This window comes from Carettochelys insculpta, chromosome 1 (assembly GCF_033958435.1).
Source record: "Carettochelys insculpta isolate YL-2023 chromosome 1, ASM3395843v1, whole genome shotgun sequence".
Taxonomy (NCBI): Eukaryota; Metazoa; Chordata; order Testudines; family Carettochelyidae; genus Carettochelys; species Carettochelys insculpta.
Genome location: NC_134137.1, coordinates 287,364,773 through 287,384,941, shown reverse-complemented (window position 1 = coordinate 287,384,941; position 20,169 = coordinate 287,364,773). Strand labels below are relative to the sequence as shown.

At 41.8% G+C, this 20,169-nt stretch overlaps 1 protein-coding gene across 1 annotated transcript in view; it reads right to left on the bottom strand.

Moving 5' to 3' along the window:
- Positions 1-2,021: 2,021 nt before the first annotated feature.
- The window catches only part of AGBL3 (AGBL carboxypeptidase 3), a 46,432-nt gene continuing 28,284 nt past the window's right edge, over positions 2,022-20,169 (bottom strand). The window contains exons 12-19 of the mRNA XM_074983966.1: positions 15,524-15,592; positions 13,475-13,528; positions 11,248-11,305; positions 10,675-10,746; positions 8,782-8,970; positions 7,341-7,389; positions 4,444-4,522; positions 2,022-2,159 (exon numbers count right to left, since the gene is read on the bottom strand). Of these exons, the coding sequence (XP_074840067.1) occupies positions 4,492-4,522; positions 7,341-7,389; positions 8,782-8,970; positions 10,675-10,746; positions 11,248-11,305; positions 13,475-13,528; positions 15,524-15,592 (522 nt within the window). The 3' untranslated portion in view covers positions 2,022-2,159; positions 4,444-4,491. The remainder of the gene's footprint in view (positions 2,160-4,443; positions 4,523-7,340; positions 7,390-8,781; positions 8,971-10,674; positions 10,747-11,247; positions 11,306-13,474; positions 13,529-15,523; positions 15,593-20,169) is intronic.

Below are 20,169 nucleotides of genomic sequence, written 5' to 3'. Positions count from 1 at the left end.
ATGGGACCAGGCCTAACATTTCATATCCTGATCTTACTACTCATGTGTGTGGAGTGAGTGATTAGAGGGTTGAAGCTTTATGCTGAAATGAGAAGGCATGAGAAGGCAATTTCTGGCTCAGGAAGCACCGATGAAGCTACAGGTATAGTATATCCTGATTACCCACAACAGCTGCTTTTGTGTACACAAGAGGAGTCAACTCTGTTAACTTTGAATGCTGCTTGTTACTGTGACACTAAAAATCCCGCAGGGCGCAGGAATGCTGTGTTGTGCTATAAAAGCTGAGTATGTATGTGGGGGGGGAGGGGTCCTTTTGAGGCTCTCCATTATCTGACCCATGTCACGTAAGCATCGACGTTTTCCACAATGGCAGTAGACGCCCATTTCCAGGAGTCATCACAAAGTGCATGTGTGCTCACTGAACCTCCCTGAAAAACTGCCCTCAAGCCAGGTCACTCAGCTGTGTGGGAATTCTCCATGGCTGCTGGAAGATTCCAGTTACCAAGGAATCCTCTGGGCTAGTGTATGGCTGCTGCAGCTGGTAGGCCAGCATGCCCCAGAGTGCTGACTGCCACTATAGGCCTGGAGCTTACTGACTATTGTTGCAGATTAAAATAAGCTGATCTAATGTGCACTGGTGCCGAGAGGCTCAATGATCAGAGGGTGCAGACAGCACCTTTACAATCTGCTGTGGAGCTATGCTGACTGAACCCCTTTGGGCACAGCTCAGATCAGTCTTACTACGGTGTTCATCATCAACGGAAGAAATTAGGAACTGTATAGAAATCCAGTCTTGGGCTCCTAGCAAGTTTCCTGTTCCGATTACTGACTGTAAAAATGTCTAATAACTTCTGTTTTGTGGGAACCACTGCATGTTAGCTCAAGGAATAAAACCAGAAACTGGCATTGCTTCATTCTACCATATGCTGAGCTCTTTGCAGGGGCACACATTCAAACAACACACCTTTATTCTAGTCAAAACAAACCATAAGTGCACAGCAAGGTTCTGGGATAATGCAGTGGAGACAGGTATCAGCTGAGTGTTCAATAACAGAAAAGCTGCACTTTGCACTGTTTAGCTAACTCTAGTGTCCTGGGGATTAATGCTGGCCCATCTTGGGGAAAGAACAAATGTTCAATTGGCATAAGCAAAATAAATTAGATGGACAGCAACAAAGACAGCAGTCCTAGTCCCATCTGCGATCCAGCACCATACTAAGATGTGATATTTTTTTAAAGACATTTTACTGACTTTTTGCTTTTCAATTTTAGAATAAACTACTTGTTTGCTTTTGCCTCCAGTGGGGCAACATCCCTCCTCTACTTTCTCAGGACTCTCCAGCACAGCCACTCCCTTATATGTAATGTATTCCATGTTATTTCTCTAAAACTCCCCTTTGACTGACAACCTTCAGTAATACAGAACTGGCTGGGATTCCCTTGGGACTTCATCAGCACCGTACCTTGAAGTGGCTGGGATAGTCTGAATTGAGTAAGACAAAATATTCCCATTTTTAGTTTTCATTCTGTTCAGACAACACTAATTCTGACGACATCATATGATTCAACTGGCTTTTTTATATCTGAAATTTGTTGACGATTAAAAAATGGAAAAATTCTGAGAGAAACAAAGTCTGTGTCTTCTTCGGCTGCCACCACAGGTTCTGGAAATCTGCAAACTGTATTCCAGAACAGCATAAGGCTGTTTCTTTGCCCTGAATACACTTCAGTTGCATTTTCAGAGCAGCTCTTCAAAAGGGTTTCTCCAGGACTGGATTCTTAATCCCTCAGGGTATCACTTCGCAGGATTGGTGTCCTGTCTGAATGGAGCCTGCCTGGTTGTATATTTCGCTTTTAAGGTACCATTTTTCATAACATTTATGTCAGTTTCTACACCTGACAGCAAATTCACCCAGTTGCGACTGCAAGGTCTTGTATGCAGAGCCTGTGAGCCAGGCTCCAGAGTTTTTCTCTCAGCCAAAGCCTTGGTCTGACTGTTGCACAACAAGCCTTTCACAGATGTCTTCTTTAGGGCACACAGCAAAGATGCTTGGTTGAATGTTTCTCTATTGTCACACTGAGGCAGTACAATCATTTTGCTTAATACTGTAGGCCTGGCCAAGTCCTCTGTTGTATTTGAACAAGCTGTTAGGTCTGCTCTGTACAAAAGAAATAGAACACGTCAATCATGTATCTCAGACCACCCCGTTCAACTAGTATTATAGACATGTCTACAAAATGCTACCTAGTGCAGAGGTCTCAAACTCCTAGCCTGCAGGCCATCTATGACTGGAGCAATTTTTCAATCTGGCCCAGGAGTCCTGATAGCCTGTGGGGCATGTCGATACCCAAGGGATGCGATTTCAGAGGTTACAGGGGTCTTTGTGTGGAGTGGCAGCAGTAGCTCCCCCAACCCTGCACTCACCACTGCTCCCCCACAGCTCCTGATGCCACAGTGAGTGCAGGGGGACCTGGCTGCTGCTGCTGTCTAACACCAGGCCCCCTGTAATTCTGGAGGCCACATCCCTCAGGAGATGAGCTGCAGTGGATGGGAGAGGGTGGATCAGTGATGGGAAGGGAGGGGTTTGAGGTATGGGTGCAGACAAGCCATCTTCTAGGTCACCGGGACTCTGGCCAGACTGCAAAAATGCTCCAGCCATAGCTGGATCCTGGGCCATGAGTTTGAGACCCCTGACCTAGTGGCTAGGCCCTCCAAAACCAGCTGTCTAATTATGCTATCATTTTAGGTATTTTACAAATTCTATATATTAATTAATAATGCTTTACAGCAGTATACACACACAATCAAAGGAGATTTATTTGACTACTGCCAAATCCAATGCTGGCCCCATTCAAACTGCTCAGTACCAGGTTTTGACTTAGTTTGGAGTACAAGCCATTGAGATGTAGAGAGAAAGAAAAGGAAGGGAGGGGGCAGCTCTAACTAAATTGAATGCTGGGTAACAAAACAGGATGAGAAATTTAAATAGCTCGAGTTCAACTGGATATGAGATTTTTTCACTTCCTATGCTGAATTCATAAATGGTTGCAAGATCAACTCCCAGGTTTCCACTGACAATAAAATGATACCCATATAAAGATTTTGTAAGACTGCAAAATGCTTTGGGATTCTCCTGGATGACCTTCTAATTTATCTATCACCAATCAAGAGATATACATGTCACTCTCAAAAGAGAGTTTGAGTGACTCAGTGAAAAAAAACTTAGCAGGATCCAAGAGTCAAGAACATCTTGAGATGTTAAACAAAAATGAGAGCTAAGTTCTTAGCTCATGTGCTACTGGGCTGGACTTTGCATTACCCTTCCTCGCTCCCAAAAATAAAATAAAAAAAATAGAACTGGAAGGAACTTCAAGAGATCATCAACTCCAGTACCCCGCAATCATGGCAGGACCAACCACTGTCTAGACCGTCCCTGATAGGTGTTGATTGAGCACAAATGGAAGTTTCTACTCAGGAGACTCTGAAGTAAGCTGATGTACAATGAGAACTGTGAGATCTCCCATACAGCAAACTCTTTCATATCTGGCATTCTATCATCTGTAACTCTCAAATAACTGGCCTTTTAACCATAAGTAAATTTTGATTATATTTTCCATAAGTACAGTATAGTGAAAGTAAATACAAATAAATACAGCAAATAAAGTTTACAGTACTACTGTTGGTAAATCAAGTATGTAGCAACACTTATTTGTTTTTTAGTATCTAATCTTGTTTTTCTTTAGTATTATGCATTGCTAGGTATTACCTCTCTATTATCCAGCATATTTAAAGATACTGGAGATGCACATCTCCTAGAACTGAAAGGGACCTTGGTAGGTTATCTAGTCCAGTCCCCTGCCCTCTTGATAGGACCAAGCACCACCCCTGCCATCTATTTGACTCAATCCCTAAATGGCCTCCTCAAGGATTGAGCTCACAGCCCTGGGTTTAGCAGGCCACTGCTCAAACCACTGAGCTACCCCTCCCTTCTGTAGAACTATTTGTCCTGGATCCCTAAATAGCCCCCTCCCCCTCAAGGATTGAGATTGCAACCCTGGGTTTAACAGGCCAATGCTCAAGCCTCTGAACTATCCCTTCCTGCCTTGAAGATGTGACAACCAAGCACCACCCCTGACATCTATTTGTCCAGATCCCTAAATGGCCTCCTCAAGGATTGAGCTCACAACCCCAGGTTTAGCAGGCCAATGCTCAGACCACTGAGCTATCCCTCCTTGCCTTGAAGCAGTGACAACCTCCTGGTCCTGGGGCAGCTGGATATGAAAGAACTTACTGTATTTCAGTTGCCCATCTGTGCATAGCTTAGAAATTAAGCAAGAACATTTGCTTCTGTTGATGCTGACACCCTCATTTTAATGCCATAATGGACATTCAACATATCACTGGCTGGAGAGGCAATTTCAGTACCTGGACTCTTCACTTACTGGTGCTGGCCAAAGGATTTTGGCTGTGGTTCACCCTCATGACACCTTTCATTGGATTTCCTGCCCTTTGCACCAGGCACTATAGGGAAAGAAAGTTGCAATGATTCCTGTGTCTGGCAAGACTAGATCATCCTAACATTCACTTCTTGGCTTGTTGCCCTGTTTTGACAGGACCTTGCACTTTTCAGTGGTGGCCTGTCCTTCACTTTTCTTTCTTCCCTGCTTGAACTGCTCTCTGTATGGTGGTCCAGATCTGTCCCAGGAAGGAAAAAAAGCTACACCACATCGGCCATGCACCACGATGGCACATTATTTCAGTGAAATCGACACCTACTCTGATAGCTGAACTAAACTTAGGAAAAATGGAAAGTCTGGCAGCAGTGGGTGTGTCCAGTATGCACAGTGGTCTGTAACATGCTTTGCAGCCTATTAGACCATAATGCATGAATCACTACCTGGGGTACTGAATTTTGTTTCACCTATTGCAAGTAGTAGGCTATTCTGTTGCTCTTATTAAAAGATTTTCTTGACTATTCACAAACAGCTGTGTCATATCTCTTTATGGCACACTGATGCATGTATGTGTTAGACTGTGAAACGGTGGATGGACTATTATCCCCAGTCACCGGATGGGAATAATGAAATGCTAGAGGTGTCATACTTTCAATACAATATATAGTGGTTCTTCAGGCTCATTTCTACTTGATGTTAAGGCCGAGGATAACAGCCTGTAGAAAAGACATGGACTGATCTCCTGTGTTGTCAATTTACCCAAATGAAACCAGTTCTGACATCCCCTGTGGCATGCAGGCTGTTGCTAAAAGCCAGCTGAAGTCCATTCATATTTTTCAACACAATAAATGCACTTCCATCATCTATCTCATTGCTTTGCAATATTCAGAATAAGGAATGCATAAAAGAAAAGCAAATCCTGTTCTCTTTTGGCACCTAAAATATTTTAATTAAAAAAACCCATGAAGAAAACCTTTCATACAAGTAACTGCCTTTTCTGTGCAGCTGGTGACCCTTCTGCCTGGGTGGTTCTCTACACTTCGGGATGTCATCTTGAAGAATGGTGAAGAGAGGTTTGCTCTCTTAGGTAGGGTGGTGGCTTGGGACATTCTTCCTCCTAGCCCCAGTGGCAAAGATTTCTTTTCAAGAATGTTGCCTTCGGCACCCTGAGTCATTCTTTCAGCACTGAAATAAGTGGGATAATTAATTTATTTCCAGACTAATCATGACAATATCTATATACGATAGATAGATATAAAAATAAAGGCATAGAAAAGGACACTGTTATAGGTTGAGGAACTCCTGCTTTTACATTAATGCCAAGTTAAACAGGCATTTTCCCATATATTTCACCTGTACACAACAAAGTATGGTGGCTCAATCATTTTTATTTGATCAATACTGGTGGAAATGACATTTCGTCATTTTACCACCATCCATCCAGGATATTACACTGGTGCCCATCCCAGTAGCATTGGAGAGTCACCAGAGTATCAGAAGAATGAAAAACAAGAACAATCATATTTTTCCCTTCCAGACACTAGGGCCATGTCTAGATTGCGCAGAACTGTTGGCAGAAGATATGCAAATTGTGCAAAGTATTTGCATATCTCCTGCTGACAGTTCTGTTGGGAGAGGCTTTCCCAGATTTGTCCCATCTACATGGGGCCAAATGTCGAGAAAACCCCCTCTGCCAACATCCTCCTTCCTCCTTGGGGAATGAGGATGACTGGAATTTCAGCAGAAGGCTCCCGGAGTGAAAGGCTGCTGTGGGGAGAACTCTGGGCTCCCGAGAGAAGCCTGCAATCTAGACATAGCCTAGGAGACAGGCTTATGTTCTCTTGTACTTAAAAAAAATAAAGTCTGAGAAATAAAGTGTTGTTGTGGGAAACCTTGAACAAAGAGGTGGATTTTGCATTAACCCCGAATGTAGAAAATTTAGTTGCCATCCTTATTTCATAAGCTTTTTAGGGCAGTGACCAGCTTTTGGTTCTGTTTATACACTGCCTCACACACTGGGATTCCAGTCCGTGATTGGGGTTTCTGGGTGCTACCACAATAATAACAGTAATAATAAACAGTTCTCAAGCTGTGGTTTGGCTCTTGTGAAGGTTCTTTCTCTACTGCATACAGAAAGAAGAAGACAAGGCTGCTGTTAGCCAGTCATGCAAGCCAGCTTGAGCATAAAATATATATATTTTTTAAACATATGGTTCTCTTTTATAAATACACTGGATGCTGACTGGCTGAAGCTTTATCCTCTTTCAAATGTAAAAAATAACTTTCTGCCTTCCTGTAATTTGACTGGCTAACATGCCACCAGGCGCTGTCAACTCAGAAATAGCTTACAGTGCATAGTAAACAAGCAAAAGGAACTAACAGCCTATCAATATGCAAGTGTTTATGTACATAATGAACACATTGAGCACCCGTGTTACTGGTATAAAAAACCTTCACATCCATAAGAAAATACAGCGTTCAGAATTCATTCCCAAGACAGCCAAAACCTGGAAGTGCAAGTATCTGTCTTACCTGTAAGCATGTGAATAGTCTCACTGACTTCAGTGAGGCAAATCACATTTAAAGTTAAGCAACTATAAAAAGATGTGCAGAACTGAGGTTTACAAAGACAAGATAAAATGACAAAGAACAGAAAGTCAGATAAACAAAAAAGATTGGCGGGGGGGAAAAAACCACCACCAACTCTGAAAATCATCTCCCAAAAGTTGGTTATTTTTGCCCTGCTAAAAGGTTTCAGTCTGTGTTTCAGTTTATTTCCTTTTCTACATCAAAGAGATAAAAAGTGACTCAGAAAAAAGTCAAACTGGGATAAATCTTTCCCCACACAAGAGGAATTCTAGAAGTTAAATATAACATTCTCTTACGTGAAGCATTTTCCCACTTGCTTGATGGAGGTCATAATAGGCAGCTTTACTGTAAAAAGTAGGTAAGAAACATTACTGTACTGAATGTACATGTCAGATTTACAGGAAATAGTTAATCATATAATACAATAGCTTGGTTTTTGTCTTTGCTAGTATACTCTGACTTTTGGGGACTAACAAGTCATAGAGAGTTGCGGGTTCTTAGGATCTCAGAAAATCAAGACACTTATTTAGGTGTTTAAGTACAGATTTAGGAACTGCTTTGAACATTTTGACTTTGGATCATATATCCATTATTTTGCCAGTACTTCAGCTGGATTTACTGTGATATTTGAAACAGAACAACTGATCAAACATCCTTTAGATTAAACAAAATGCAGACTATTCAAGATTTGGTAGATGAGTAACATACATCATAATTTCAATTAAATATGAGTAAATCCTGATTATTTATCATTTCAAATGGGCTCAATACCTTAGTATCTCAGCACCTCTAAGATTAACAAATTAACCTCAGTACCCCATGAAGCATGCAAGTACTATTATTTTTACTTTACAGATGGGGAAACTGGGGCATATATCAATTAATTGATTTGCCCAAGGCCACAGAAAACTCCTTTGATACAGTTTATAATTGAACCTCCAACTCCTGACTCCCAAGTCTGTCTTTAACCACAAGACCATCCTCCCTCCTATTTGCTATTATGCTTCTTTCAAAATCCAAGAGAAGTCCTCTCTACTGCACCCAGTTTCAGTATATTGGTTCAATACCTCACTCCACCACCAACTTTTTGTGTGACTTCAGGACGAGTCACTTCATTTTTTTAAGCCACCATGCTTCATCTGTAAAATCAAGATAACAGTATTTCCCTTCTTGTACTCTGAATATCTTGCCAACTTACCCTGTAAAATCTTAACTACCAAGACAGCATCTCCTCCCATGTACACACAGAGCACCTAACCCGGGGTCAGCAAACTTTTTACATTGGCACCCCACTTTTCATCCTTGCAATTAGCTGGGCCTCCCCAACCTGCCTAATGTAATCCAAACGGCTAGAAATTTCAGTTATGTTCATATGAAAGAAAACCATTTCAGTATGTATAAAAAATAAGTCTGTAGAATGTAAAAACTTTATTAATCAGTATATAAAAATGAGTACACATACACAAAACCAGTCACATATTGTATTTTAACATGGATGAGCCTGAGAATGAGCAGCTGATTGTACTGCACCCATTACAAAATTTCACCCCCACAAGAGGGTCCACCCCTGACTTTGGACACCCCTAGGCACTACTGTAATACAAATAATCAACAGATCTTCACAGTTCTGCTCTGTGGATTCTCAGCTGCCTGATGAGTTCTAATGTTAAAATGGCATTCAATTTTCCAGAGGTGATTTACCTTTTCATCTACCTTCTAGTTTCCACCACTTCTCACCTCTTCGCTGGGCCTTTTTTTCGTTCACTTTCGGCCTGTTCACCACCTTGGGAAGCTGACAGCCAGTGACCGCCCCATTCCCTCCAGTTGGAGCTATATAGCACATTTGTTTGAGGATGGCAGGAGGGAGAAAAAGTCTCTGGGATATGAAATCTTTTAGAGGTTGGGATACAGTGCTCCAGTCCAAGTCTAAGAAAACAACAATCATGGTAAAAATAAATGCAGTATTGTCATGCAGTATTGTATTCTTTCCTTTAGCTAGTGCAATTTCCAGGAAAGCCTGGGAGAATATAGTATTTTAATCTCTATAAACTGTGTATTTTTGGACAAGGGTACAGTATTTAAGGAGCATGAAAAAGAAAACACAACTCCTCTAAAGGCTGCAGGGCAAATCTCATAAACCTCATTATTCCATTAATCAATGCTCAAGTTCCTTGTTAACATCTTCTGCAGATAGGCCTTGAAGCAAAGCATTTAAAGCATGTGCCTCAATTAAATACATGAATGGGCCCACTGGAGTCAATCACGCTTGGAATTACTTGTGCCCACAATTAAAGACTGCAGGGAAAAAATATAAGGTCAGATGTTTAAAATATGTCCTTTCAGAATAGCTCAGCGGGTATATGTATTGGAACTGTATCTATGTAGGTGTGAAATACTCTCTCTCCCTCTCTGAAAGCTTTACTTTAAATAAATAGGTGGTTTTTTTTTACAATTGAAATAAATTTCAACAATAAAAATTGTTCAAATTGTATTGCTTAATAAAACAAAATTCTCAAACTGGAGACCAGCAACAAACTTTGGGTGGAATATTTGAAAGCTTAACTGTCGTCTTTCATCCATGAACCCAAAGAAGGAGAAGGTGACAAAATGTAAGGAAAGATTAAAATAATTCTTTTCTTGTTGTTCCCCATTAAGTTCTACACAATAAAGACCACCACTTAGATAGCTCCCTTGTTAGTGTTAGGTACAGCAGCTATGAATTCATGGCAGGAAAAACAGAGATTCAAAGACCTATTTTTATGTAGCATGAATGAAAAGCACAAAATCATTATTAAAACAAATGGTTAGAATATGAGATTAATATTATCCATCGGTATTATATCATGGGTTTGTTTTTCTAAATGAAACACCTTCACAATATACTAGTTCTTTAGGTATAAAAAAGGGAAAACTCCTGTCTAAAATTTATCCCTATGAGTAAGGCTAAGATTTTGTCAGGTATACTTTTAGTAAAAAACATGGATAGATCATGGACAAAACAGAAAATTCACTGAAGCCACTCTGACGAAATGGGGTTCTGTAAAACAAAAAACCAGTCCAGTAGCACTTTGAAGACTAACAAAATAATTTATTAGCTGATGAGCTTTCGTGGGACAGACCCACTTCTTCAGACCATAGCCATACCAGAACTGACTCAATATTTAAGGCACAGAGAACCCAAAATAGCAATCAAGTTTGACAAATCAGAAAAATATCATCAAGCTGAGCAAATCAGAGGGCAGAAGGGGGAGAGGGGGGAGTCAAGAATTAGATAAAGCCAAGTATGCAAAAGAGCCCCTATAATGAGCTAGAAAATTCCCAACCCAGTTCAAATCACATGTTAATGTGTCAAATTTGAATTCGGGGTTCTGTAGTTCTCCACCCTACTTCAAGAGAGGCATCTGCAGGGACGAAGATACCCCTGCTGCCTGACACTTCAGGTGTTTCCCATTGCCCCAGGGCCTGGGAGCTTGATGCTCTCTGCTGAAGCCATGTCAGAAAGACAGCTTCCAGTATCCTCACAACAGTTACTAACAGAAAAAGAAAAAAAAAAATCAAAAAGCTACCACATACCTGTACTTAACAATACATAATGCAAATACACTCCTTCCCATTGTTACAATTCCTCACCTGATGCCTCCTCAGGAAAACAAGGACCTAGATATTGTTCTGTATAATTCACTTGCTCAGCTGGCACTGCTTCTGGAAAAGATTTTAAAGATTGTATTTAAAAGAAAACAAGTTTCAGGCTTTCAACTGGCACAACATTTCACCACAACAGCTTAGCAGAAGTGGACCAGAGGGCAGAGCTTAATAAAAATGTAATTTGGGCAAAGAAAATGTTAAATTTTCTAAAGATGAAAATACTGATTTTGTGTCTAGGGAGAATCTTTCTGGAATAAATAATTATCAAAGGCATAAAAAATAATGTCCAAGTACAAATGAAAATTAGGACCAGGGTGGGATAGGTGCAGAGAAGGTTCATTGTCATAACTGTATCCTTCTACTCTCCTCATAGTCCAGCTTATAGACTCTTGACTGTGATGAACTAGAGTGGTGTGTCATGTCTTTCTGTCCAATTGTTGGCCCATATTAAGCAGCAGACTAATACCACACATCCCAACAATCATCAGTGCTAAGAGACAATATCTGGATTACAGGGTCTTCATTTCCCTCCTCTCTGCCCCCAAAACTGAGGTTTACCTTTCACCATGGGGTCAATTTCCTTAAGTATTTTATGTAATGCTGCCACGCTGCTAGTCTGTAAGAAAGGAGAGAGACATTTATTATGAATCTACTCTAAATGAAACTGTGAAACAGAAAAAGAAAATGACATTGTGCTGCTGCTCAGTGGTCTCCCAAAGGATTGCAGATTGGTTCAATGATTTCCTTAGAGAGTGAAAACTTGGGTAGGAGTTGGTGGGGTGGTGTTCAAATGGGAGAGGAATAATTTGATTGAGGCTGAGTGGGAGACTAAACTGACTGGTTGATTGCTCTTGAGATGAATGGCAATTACTGACCATGGGAGTGAAGCAAAAGGTAGAAATACAGGGTACATGTAGACTGATGGAAAACACTGAGTTACATGAGAGACCTTGTTCCTGGAATTCTTAATTTGGGAGTGGTAGAAACTCAGAAAAAAACTCAGGCAGGAAGAGTCATGGAATATAAATTTTATTTGCAAGGAGATCCAGCTAACTGTAGGGCCAAAAAGTGGGGCATGGCCTAAAAAGTTTGCTCACTCCTGTTCTAGAGGAGAATCCGTCTCTTTGTGCAGATCCCTTAATTTGTACAAGTACTATAGCATCTGACAAGCGGCAGCTCTTAGTAAAACAGGCTACAGTTCACAGTACTTTTTGAATACAATAGTTAGTGTTCCTGTGCCATCTCAGGGACTCTGACATGGCTTCCCTTAGGTCAGAGGTATCCATCCTATTTTTATCAGGTGGCACACACCAATCTTTTACATGTTCCAGGGGCCGAACACAAAATAGCCTCAGACTACCACCACCCCTCAGCCCCAAACCACCCTCAGGCTTGCAGCTCCAAGCCACCTCAGATAGCTATTGCATCAGATCCTTGGCCTTGCTGAAAATGAATTACTATTAATAAATGTATATAATGCCATGAAGGTGTTCTACAGACTATGAAAAAAGCTGAGTTTTCCTCCTGGGACAGGGCAAGCCAGCAGTGCCCAGTCATCTGTCCCCAGAGTTGGGCACCCGGCATACCCTCGCATGCACAGAGAGAGGCACCTGAGTTCCTCCAGCTCCTCACCAGCTCCCACATCTTCTCCTGGGTGCCCCCTGGTCTGTGCAGTGCAGGAGATCTGGCATGAGGGAGAACTGCTGCCTGGTGTTGCCTGGCCACATGCTGCAGGACCAGAGAGACTGCGGCTGGCAAATCGGGGATGTAGCTTCTGCCAGCTGCAGCGAGCTGAGGGAGCGGATCAGGATGGCCCAGGAAGCACCACAGGGAGCAAGGGGTGCTGCCCAGGGTGGTTCCCACCCTGCAGTGGGGATGCCACATCAATGCTGGGCCCTGAGACAGGATTGGGGCCAGAATCCGGGCACTCCTCCCTCTTGGAGGAAGCTGGCTTCTCTTGGGTGGAGAGGAACTTGCTGCGTCTTTCAGAGCCTGAAGCAGGGCTGGCCATGGGCAGCTGCGTGCAGCACCACTTGCAGTCCCTCCTTGATGTGTTGCCATAGGGAGGCACTGTTGACCTGCAGCCCACGCACTGGGTGTGAGGCCCCAGTGGGAGCCACAGTCCCCTGCCACTGGCTAGCTCTTCTCCGTGACGTCTGACTGGGGCAGGGAGCTGGAGCAGGAGTCAGTGGTGGCAGCATCCCGAGACACAAACGGCTCCTTAAAGAGCCACATGCAGCTCAGACCCACAGATTGCTGACCCTGCGCCCCAGGGCTGGCTTTCAAAATGGCACCGCTGCTGGCCCCCGGCCATGTATTGGACATCCCTGCTTTAGATATTGGCCCAAATGGCAGTAAGGTGGTTTTTGTTTTGTTCTTCCTGATTCCTCATGATGTAGCAGCCTGCCTGACAAATGCTGTCTGATGTGTCAACCAAAATCTTTCTTGTTAGTTTCTTCAAGGTGGACTGTCAATATTTGTAACATTATTTTGGCTTCTCAGTTCACTATGCCTGAAATTTACAAATACTTTACATGCTCTCTATCACCAAATCCTAGTTTGGACTGACACTATAAGCAGAACTAATTTAGTACTGTGGCTTTAATTAATGTCTTTTTTGCACCTACACTTCCCAGTTGGGGCCATTTTTTTAAAATCCCATGTATGAGAAATGCTAACCACCATATTAAAGTTGGATGTGGATTGATCCTTCTGGACAGACTGATTTATGATAGGAACCATAACACACTAGAGTACAAGATTCTTTCTGCTCAAACACAAGTACCTGGACTTTGGTAACATCATTGCTTCTTGAACTACAGGGGAGATAGACTGAAACCTTTGAAAAGAGAAATGTATGAATCATATGACAGAATGACACCATCAGCACTACAAACAATGAAACCAATTACCTATTGGTCAGAGAGTGCTCCGTAGAGTAAGGCAATGGAATAGTTCCAAACACCTTTTACATTTCTACTTATTGTATACAGTGAGTCAACAAAGGGAAAATAGCAAACAGATTTTTATTTACCTGCACTAAAAAAAGAATCACATTTGAAAACGTCTCTAAACATAACGTAAACATGGTTTTGCTAATCCAATTCTGAACAGTTTGGATGAAATTTTGTTTTTAAATAGCAACAGAAAGTTGGGCATTTAAATAAATGGCCCAACTTTTAAAAAATGGTGAACATTCAAAAGCAGTAACTGATCTGGCACTCTGATCTTTTGCAAAATTGGCCACTTAAAGTGTTTCCATATGAATTTAACTATTTAAAAAAATCCTGTCTGCAGAGTCAGATTTTCAGTGATCAAGACCTCAATAAAAGTCACATTTTTCAAACAGCATGGCGCCTAGTAAAAAAAGAATTCAGTAGCCAACATACTGAATTCTTTTGAAAACCTGACCCCATTTATGAAGCCAGATTTAGAGGCTAGAAATTGGGGGAGGGAGTGCGCTCCATAATTGTATCAAGAAGAGGCTAAAGTGGGATGAGGGAAAAAACATAAGGTACCATGCTGAACTTCAATATCAGGCTTAAGCCCTGAACTGGCCTGCACAGAGGAATTTTGTGGACATGTGTGGACCACAATTTTTTTCAATATAAAGGAGTTCAAGCAGTTGTGCAATGAATGCATAAGAGAGATTAATGAAAAATTGAGTAGAAACAGTGATTGATATTTATGATGATTTTGTTACAACAATCTAAAAATGTATACAATAGCACAGGTTTTACAGAAATTATCTTCTGGGATCTTGCTGTAAAATTATAGGTAAAAACCAATATTCCCTCATCTCCTTCCCTTTCCCATTGCTAATGGCCAGTGGCATGCTAGGAAATGTAGTCCCTTCCCTGCTCCAGAGCCAGTTCTCTAGGCAGGGAGCCAGCCAAGGAACTACAGTTCCCAGGGTGCCTTGGTTCCCCCCCATCATGCCCTGCAGATCCCTGCACAGTACAGCAGGGAGGGAGAGAAACTGGATGTAGGAGGGGAGGTGCATTTGCACCCTTTGCACCCCCTCGGCATACAAGCTTGCTGAATTTATAAGTGATTCCATGTTGGTGACCCCCTGTACTGGCACAGAACCCCACTGACCACCAAGAGAAAAGTGTAATAAAACTAGCGGACATTGAGAGCACTTTGATTTTGTTACCCAAGGCTTACTTAAAAAACAAAAGATGCTAACCTTGTCAGTCAATAAATGCTAATTATGATGTTACTCCCTTTGAAAGGTAGAAAGGCATGTGGATTGGCATTACAAATCATGAACAATGCAAATATTTTGATATTCAGAACTCTGGGATGAAATGATTTCCAAGATTATTTAGAATCATACAGGCTTTTTTCTCTAGAACCACAATGGGTTTGACATGATTGATGGAGAAGAGCTAGAAAAATGTAACATTTTAAAGGATGGACAGAAACTTCCATAAAGGGAAGTTTTTACAAAGGTGGAGAAAGAGTAGTAGGCGGCTTCTGAAGTCAAAGAGGGTCTGGTCAAATCCCATGCTATATGTATCCTGGAGAAGAGGGAAAGGCCATCAAATAACATGCTAGTGGAGACTGAATGTTAGTGTCTTTGGCCTCTCCCACATTGGATGTTGAGACATTGCTTTTGCTTGGAAACCTGTGACCTAAGATAAACACGTTTTACAGAAGAGAGAAGTGACCCTTTTCAGAAGAACTATTTTTGCTTTATCACAACGTGTCTGAACTCACTGCTTTGAAATTAAACTGCCCATGTGTTATTCTGTGGTCGGGTCAGATACAGAACAACCTCCTAAACTGAAAGAAGGCAACCCCATAGTTCAGAGTACAGAAAAACCCTCACATTTTTGCTGCCATTTCCTCTGTTCTTAGTGATGTTGTTAAAATTCTCTTCTGATGGTTTGGCTTTTCTCTAAATAGAAAACAAATAACCATCTTTACACATAAAGGAAAATATTACAGCTTAGGGAAAGGGTGATACAGGATACTATGTTCCCAATGGTAAAAGCACGAGGCATGAGCAAACAGCTAAAGATAAGTGCTCTCCTCTTACAGTTCTAGTCCCAAAACAGCTATGAATCCTGAACACAAACATAACTTGAACTAGCAGCAAGCCTCACTCTTCCTCATCACTTCATACCTGTCTTGGAATCTGGGACACAAAATTCTACAGCCATTTCTTCAAGGCCGCAAGAAGGGATGTTGATAAAAATCACTGATCTTGTCACTTCAGTTAGTAATTGAACCCAAATCCTCAAAGGAGGAAGACCATTGTACAACATACTACATCAGCAAGCGTTCAAATGAAAGTAATTTTTTCCAGGAGTGGTGATTTACTATGCTTTCAAACAGATGTGGCAAACGTTATTCATCTTTCCCAAGTAACAGTTCACACAACTGTTTACTGTTTCTTGTTGCTATTGTTCATATGGTAGAAATTATAATCCACACAATATGCAATGTGCATAGCACATTTTTAATCTCTTCCCACATGTGAGTAAATATCTAATAGCAAAAGGCATGCTGAAATTTCCTATGAATAGGATTTCATTATTTTTACAATATACTCTACACTACGTGTTGGCAGAATGTGAGGGGCAGCTGTAAAAGTGATTAGAATTGAAACTGACCAAATAAAGGCCTGATTCTGTGAAGAGACAAGTATCCTCAACACTCACTGACTTTAGTTTTTCATCTGAGATATTCTGTATCTTGCAGGATCTGTACAGCAACATCCTTACTTTTTAACTGTTTGCTTGCTACTGGCTAATTTGCAAAGTGTAATAATTCACAATGCAGTCCCTGATGCAAAACAGTAAGGCTTAAGTGATAATCCCAATCCTGCTGGATGGACAAATGCTGCTATGATTCACTAACACAATACAACCCTTGAAATCATGCCCTACCACTTGCTCTTGTGTTTGTTTTGTAAGGTTTTTTTCCAGTGTTTCTAGGTAACAATTCCTCTCTTTCTTTCTTTTCATGCACTTCTTCTTGGATTTTACCTAACAAACAAACAAACAAACTTTATGTGCATGAGAAACAGTCATACCTTACATTTCTATGGGTATGTCTACTCAGCAAAGTTAATTTGAAAAAGGAGTCACTATTTCGAAATACCTATGCGAGCACCTACACAACACAACCACTATTTTGAAATAATTTTGAAATAGCACTTGCCTTATTTCACAATAGGTAAACTTCATTCTGGCTATATACACACTAACCCCGGAACTTCAAAAGGGGCATGATAATGAACTTAATTGAAAGATGCTAATGAGACACTTCCATGACTATGCAGTGTCTCATTAGCATAATGGCAGCCACAGCACTTCAAAAGCACTACTTTCGGTAGCGTGCGGCTCGTCTATGCGGAGTCCTTTTCGAAAGGACCACACACACTTCAAAATCCCCTTATTCCTATTTGGTTATAGGAATAAGGGGATTGCAAAGTGTGTGGGGTCCTTACAAAAAGGACCCCGCGTACACGAGCCACACGCTACAAAAAGTAGTGCTTTCGAAGTGCTGTGTCTGCCATTATGCTAATGAGGTGCTGCATATTCATGGCAGTACCTTACTAGCATCTTTCAGTTAGGTTCATTAACATGCCCCTTTCGAAGTTCTGAGGCTAATGTAGACATAGTTTCTCTGAGGAAAAGTGCCTATTTTGAAACATGCCATAGTGTGCCCAATAGATCGATTTTGAAACATGCTCTGTTGTGTTTAGATGTGCTATTTTGAAATACATTTTGCACGTAGCTGCATTATTTCAGAATTAGCTACTCCAGAATACCTTATTTAGGAACAACGCTGCTGCGTAGACATAACTTACAAGTTTCACTGCTTTGGGTATCTGAGGGATGGATAAAAACAGTCATGTCTCCCCCACCATCTATTATTTTAATTTAAGAGTCCCTCTATTATCTTAAATCAAAATTATCCACAATGATTCATTGTCTCCCATGAAATTTGGATAACCAAGGTCATACTGAAGTGTCTTGCGTCCTGAGCCCTAGAATAAACCATAAATTTGTACGTCTTGGAACAAACTTTTGTGGACCATCTAGATTAACTCTTGTAAAGGCTCTAACTGCCAAATCAGTTCAATTCATAAACTCAGATTAGAACAGGGCCACAAAAATACTGTGTGGCTTTTGCTATGTAGAGACCAATGACAGCCAGCACAGGTGTAGGGCTGTTGGAATCAAAGTCAACCCTCTCTGATTACAGCTATGGCCTTTCCTGGGTGGAATACAAAAGAGTAATATACAACGATACATCTTTGTACTTTGCTTTCACAGGACCATATGACTGAGTTTGAGCTTTACTAGTTTATTTCTTTTTTAATTCAGGAGGGAGGGGTGGTAAATCAAGTGTAAACCTCAGGTTTTGAGGAAGATTTCTCATACTGCTTGCAGCTGGCTACTCCCCACTGCCACAGTTTTGTGTCACTCCTCAGGATAAACATGCATAATGCTAACCTGATGGCTGGCAGTGAGGCAGAGGGAATACAGAGTTTGAAATGGTCAGGAAAAAATTCCAGTTTATTTTTGTATAAATCAGTATTTACTGCTAAGTCTAGAATCTGGTTTAAATTTTTATTTAGCTGGTTTTAATAGGTAAACATTAACTCTTCACGCCTAGAACCAGAAAATTCTGACCTAAATACAGGTTGATCCTCTCTAGTCCAACACCCTTAGGACCTGACCAGTGGTGAACAAGAGAATTTGCCAGACCATGGGAGGTCAACATTGTCTAGCACAGCAGTTCCCAACCTTTTTGAGATGGGGACCCATTTTGACAATTCAGGAAGATTTAAAACAATTCAAAACTGGGGGTTGGGGGGGCACTCCCCCACCCCCCCTGGCTAAAACCCCACTCAGCCCCCAAACACACCTCTGTTCACCCCCTTAAACCTCTCTCAGCTTTACCTCCCCGCCGCCCCCAGGCTCAAAGCCCTCTCAGATAGGGGTGCCAGATTTTTGGAAAACTCACGTGGGACAGGCCGCCCCCCCGCAGGATCCCCAGTGAGGCCTGCCTGTCTTGCATAACATTTCCACAAAATGGGGCAGGTGGTGGGGACCCTGGCAGCCCTGCAGCTGGGAGCCAGCTGGAGCACGGAGCCCTGGCTAGCAGCGCCAGCCATGGGATTCCTGGCTGGGGGAGTGGGGAGGACCTGCAGCCCCACAGCTGGGAGCCGGCTGGGGCATGGAGCCCTGATTAGCGCTAGATGTGGGATTCCTGGTCGGGGTGGGGATACCCCACAGCTTGGGTGCAGAGCCCTGGCTGTCTCTCAACCTCTGCCTTGTCCCCAGGCTTCAATCCCTCTCAGCCTCCCCCCAGCCTTCACATGACTTCCACACACTGCTGCTCTTTCGCTGGGCTGCCACCTCCGTGTGGCTCCCCCCAGTCCTCCTATTAGTGCAGGCAGTTCCCAGCCCTGCCATGCTGAAATGGGACTCAATTTAATTGGTTTAATGGTTAGACTCCTCCACTGGCCATTAAGCCAATTGAACTGAGTTTCATTTCAGTGCAGCAAGGCAGGGCAGGGACTGGGAACCAGAGGAGTGAGCGGCAGCAGAGCCGCAAATGGCTCCTTTAAGAACCACATGCAGCTTGGGACTGCCCAGCTGGCAACCCTTACTACATCTAATCACAATCGATAGGTTGGGAATCCCTGGTCTAACAGCATTACCAACACTTCCACTGCTTACTGGGCTCTTAGAATACACTTAGGGGTAAATTACAGCTAAGTAACAGCACAGACCACGGAGAGGCAGAAATGTTAACAAAAATCATAGGACTACAGGAATCTTGGCCACACCCATGATAAGCAGTCATTCAGTTAACTAAAACCATGCCAGATTACAGATGTTGCCAGATGAGAGAGTGCCAGATGAGAGAGGCTCAACCTGTATTTGTTCATCTGGATTTAAAATTAATATGTTAATAACTCTTAGATTGAGTTTAAAGATGGTAATTCTTTGAGGAGGCCAACAGTGGATAAGAGACTGAAATGCCAAATAATTTCTCATACAAAAGAAGTAGTGATCTCTGAAGAGAAATAAATATAATTAAATCTGAGTTAAAATAGCCACAATAATTACACAGCATTAGTGTTTGGCTTCTGCTTGCATGGAACAAATTGGGGTGCAGAAGCTTCAGTTTTAACTAGATATCGTCTAAACTGGATCCACAAGTTAGAATCATTCAAATGAAATCATAGAGTCAATGAGCCTGGCCATCCAGAAAGCCCATGTGTGCTTGTCTGTAAAAGGATTTTAGAGGCAGGCTATTTTTGGAATATAGGTTTCAGTTTTACAACTTTCCTTTTATTATTTCTATTATGTTAAAATAGAAAGTAACAGTACATGGAAAATATTACTGTTGACTCAAAATTACTAATAAAAATAGTATTATTTCTGTCCCTACCATGTTTAAACCAATTTTTGGCCTTGGTCTTTAATTTTGCATGCCTGTGTTGGGTTC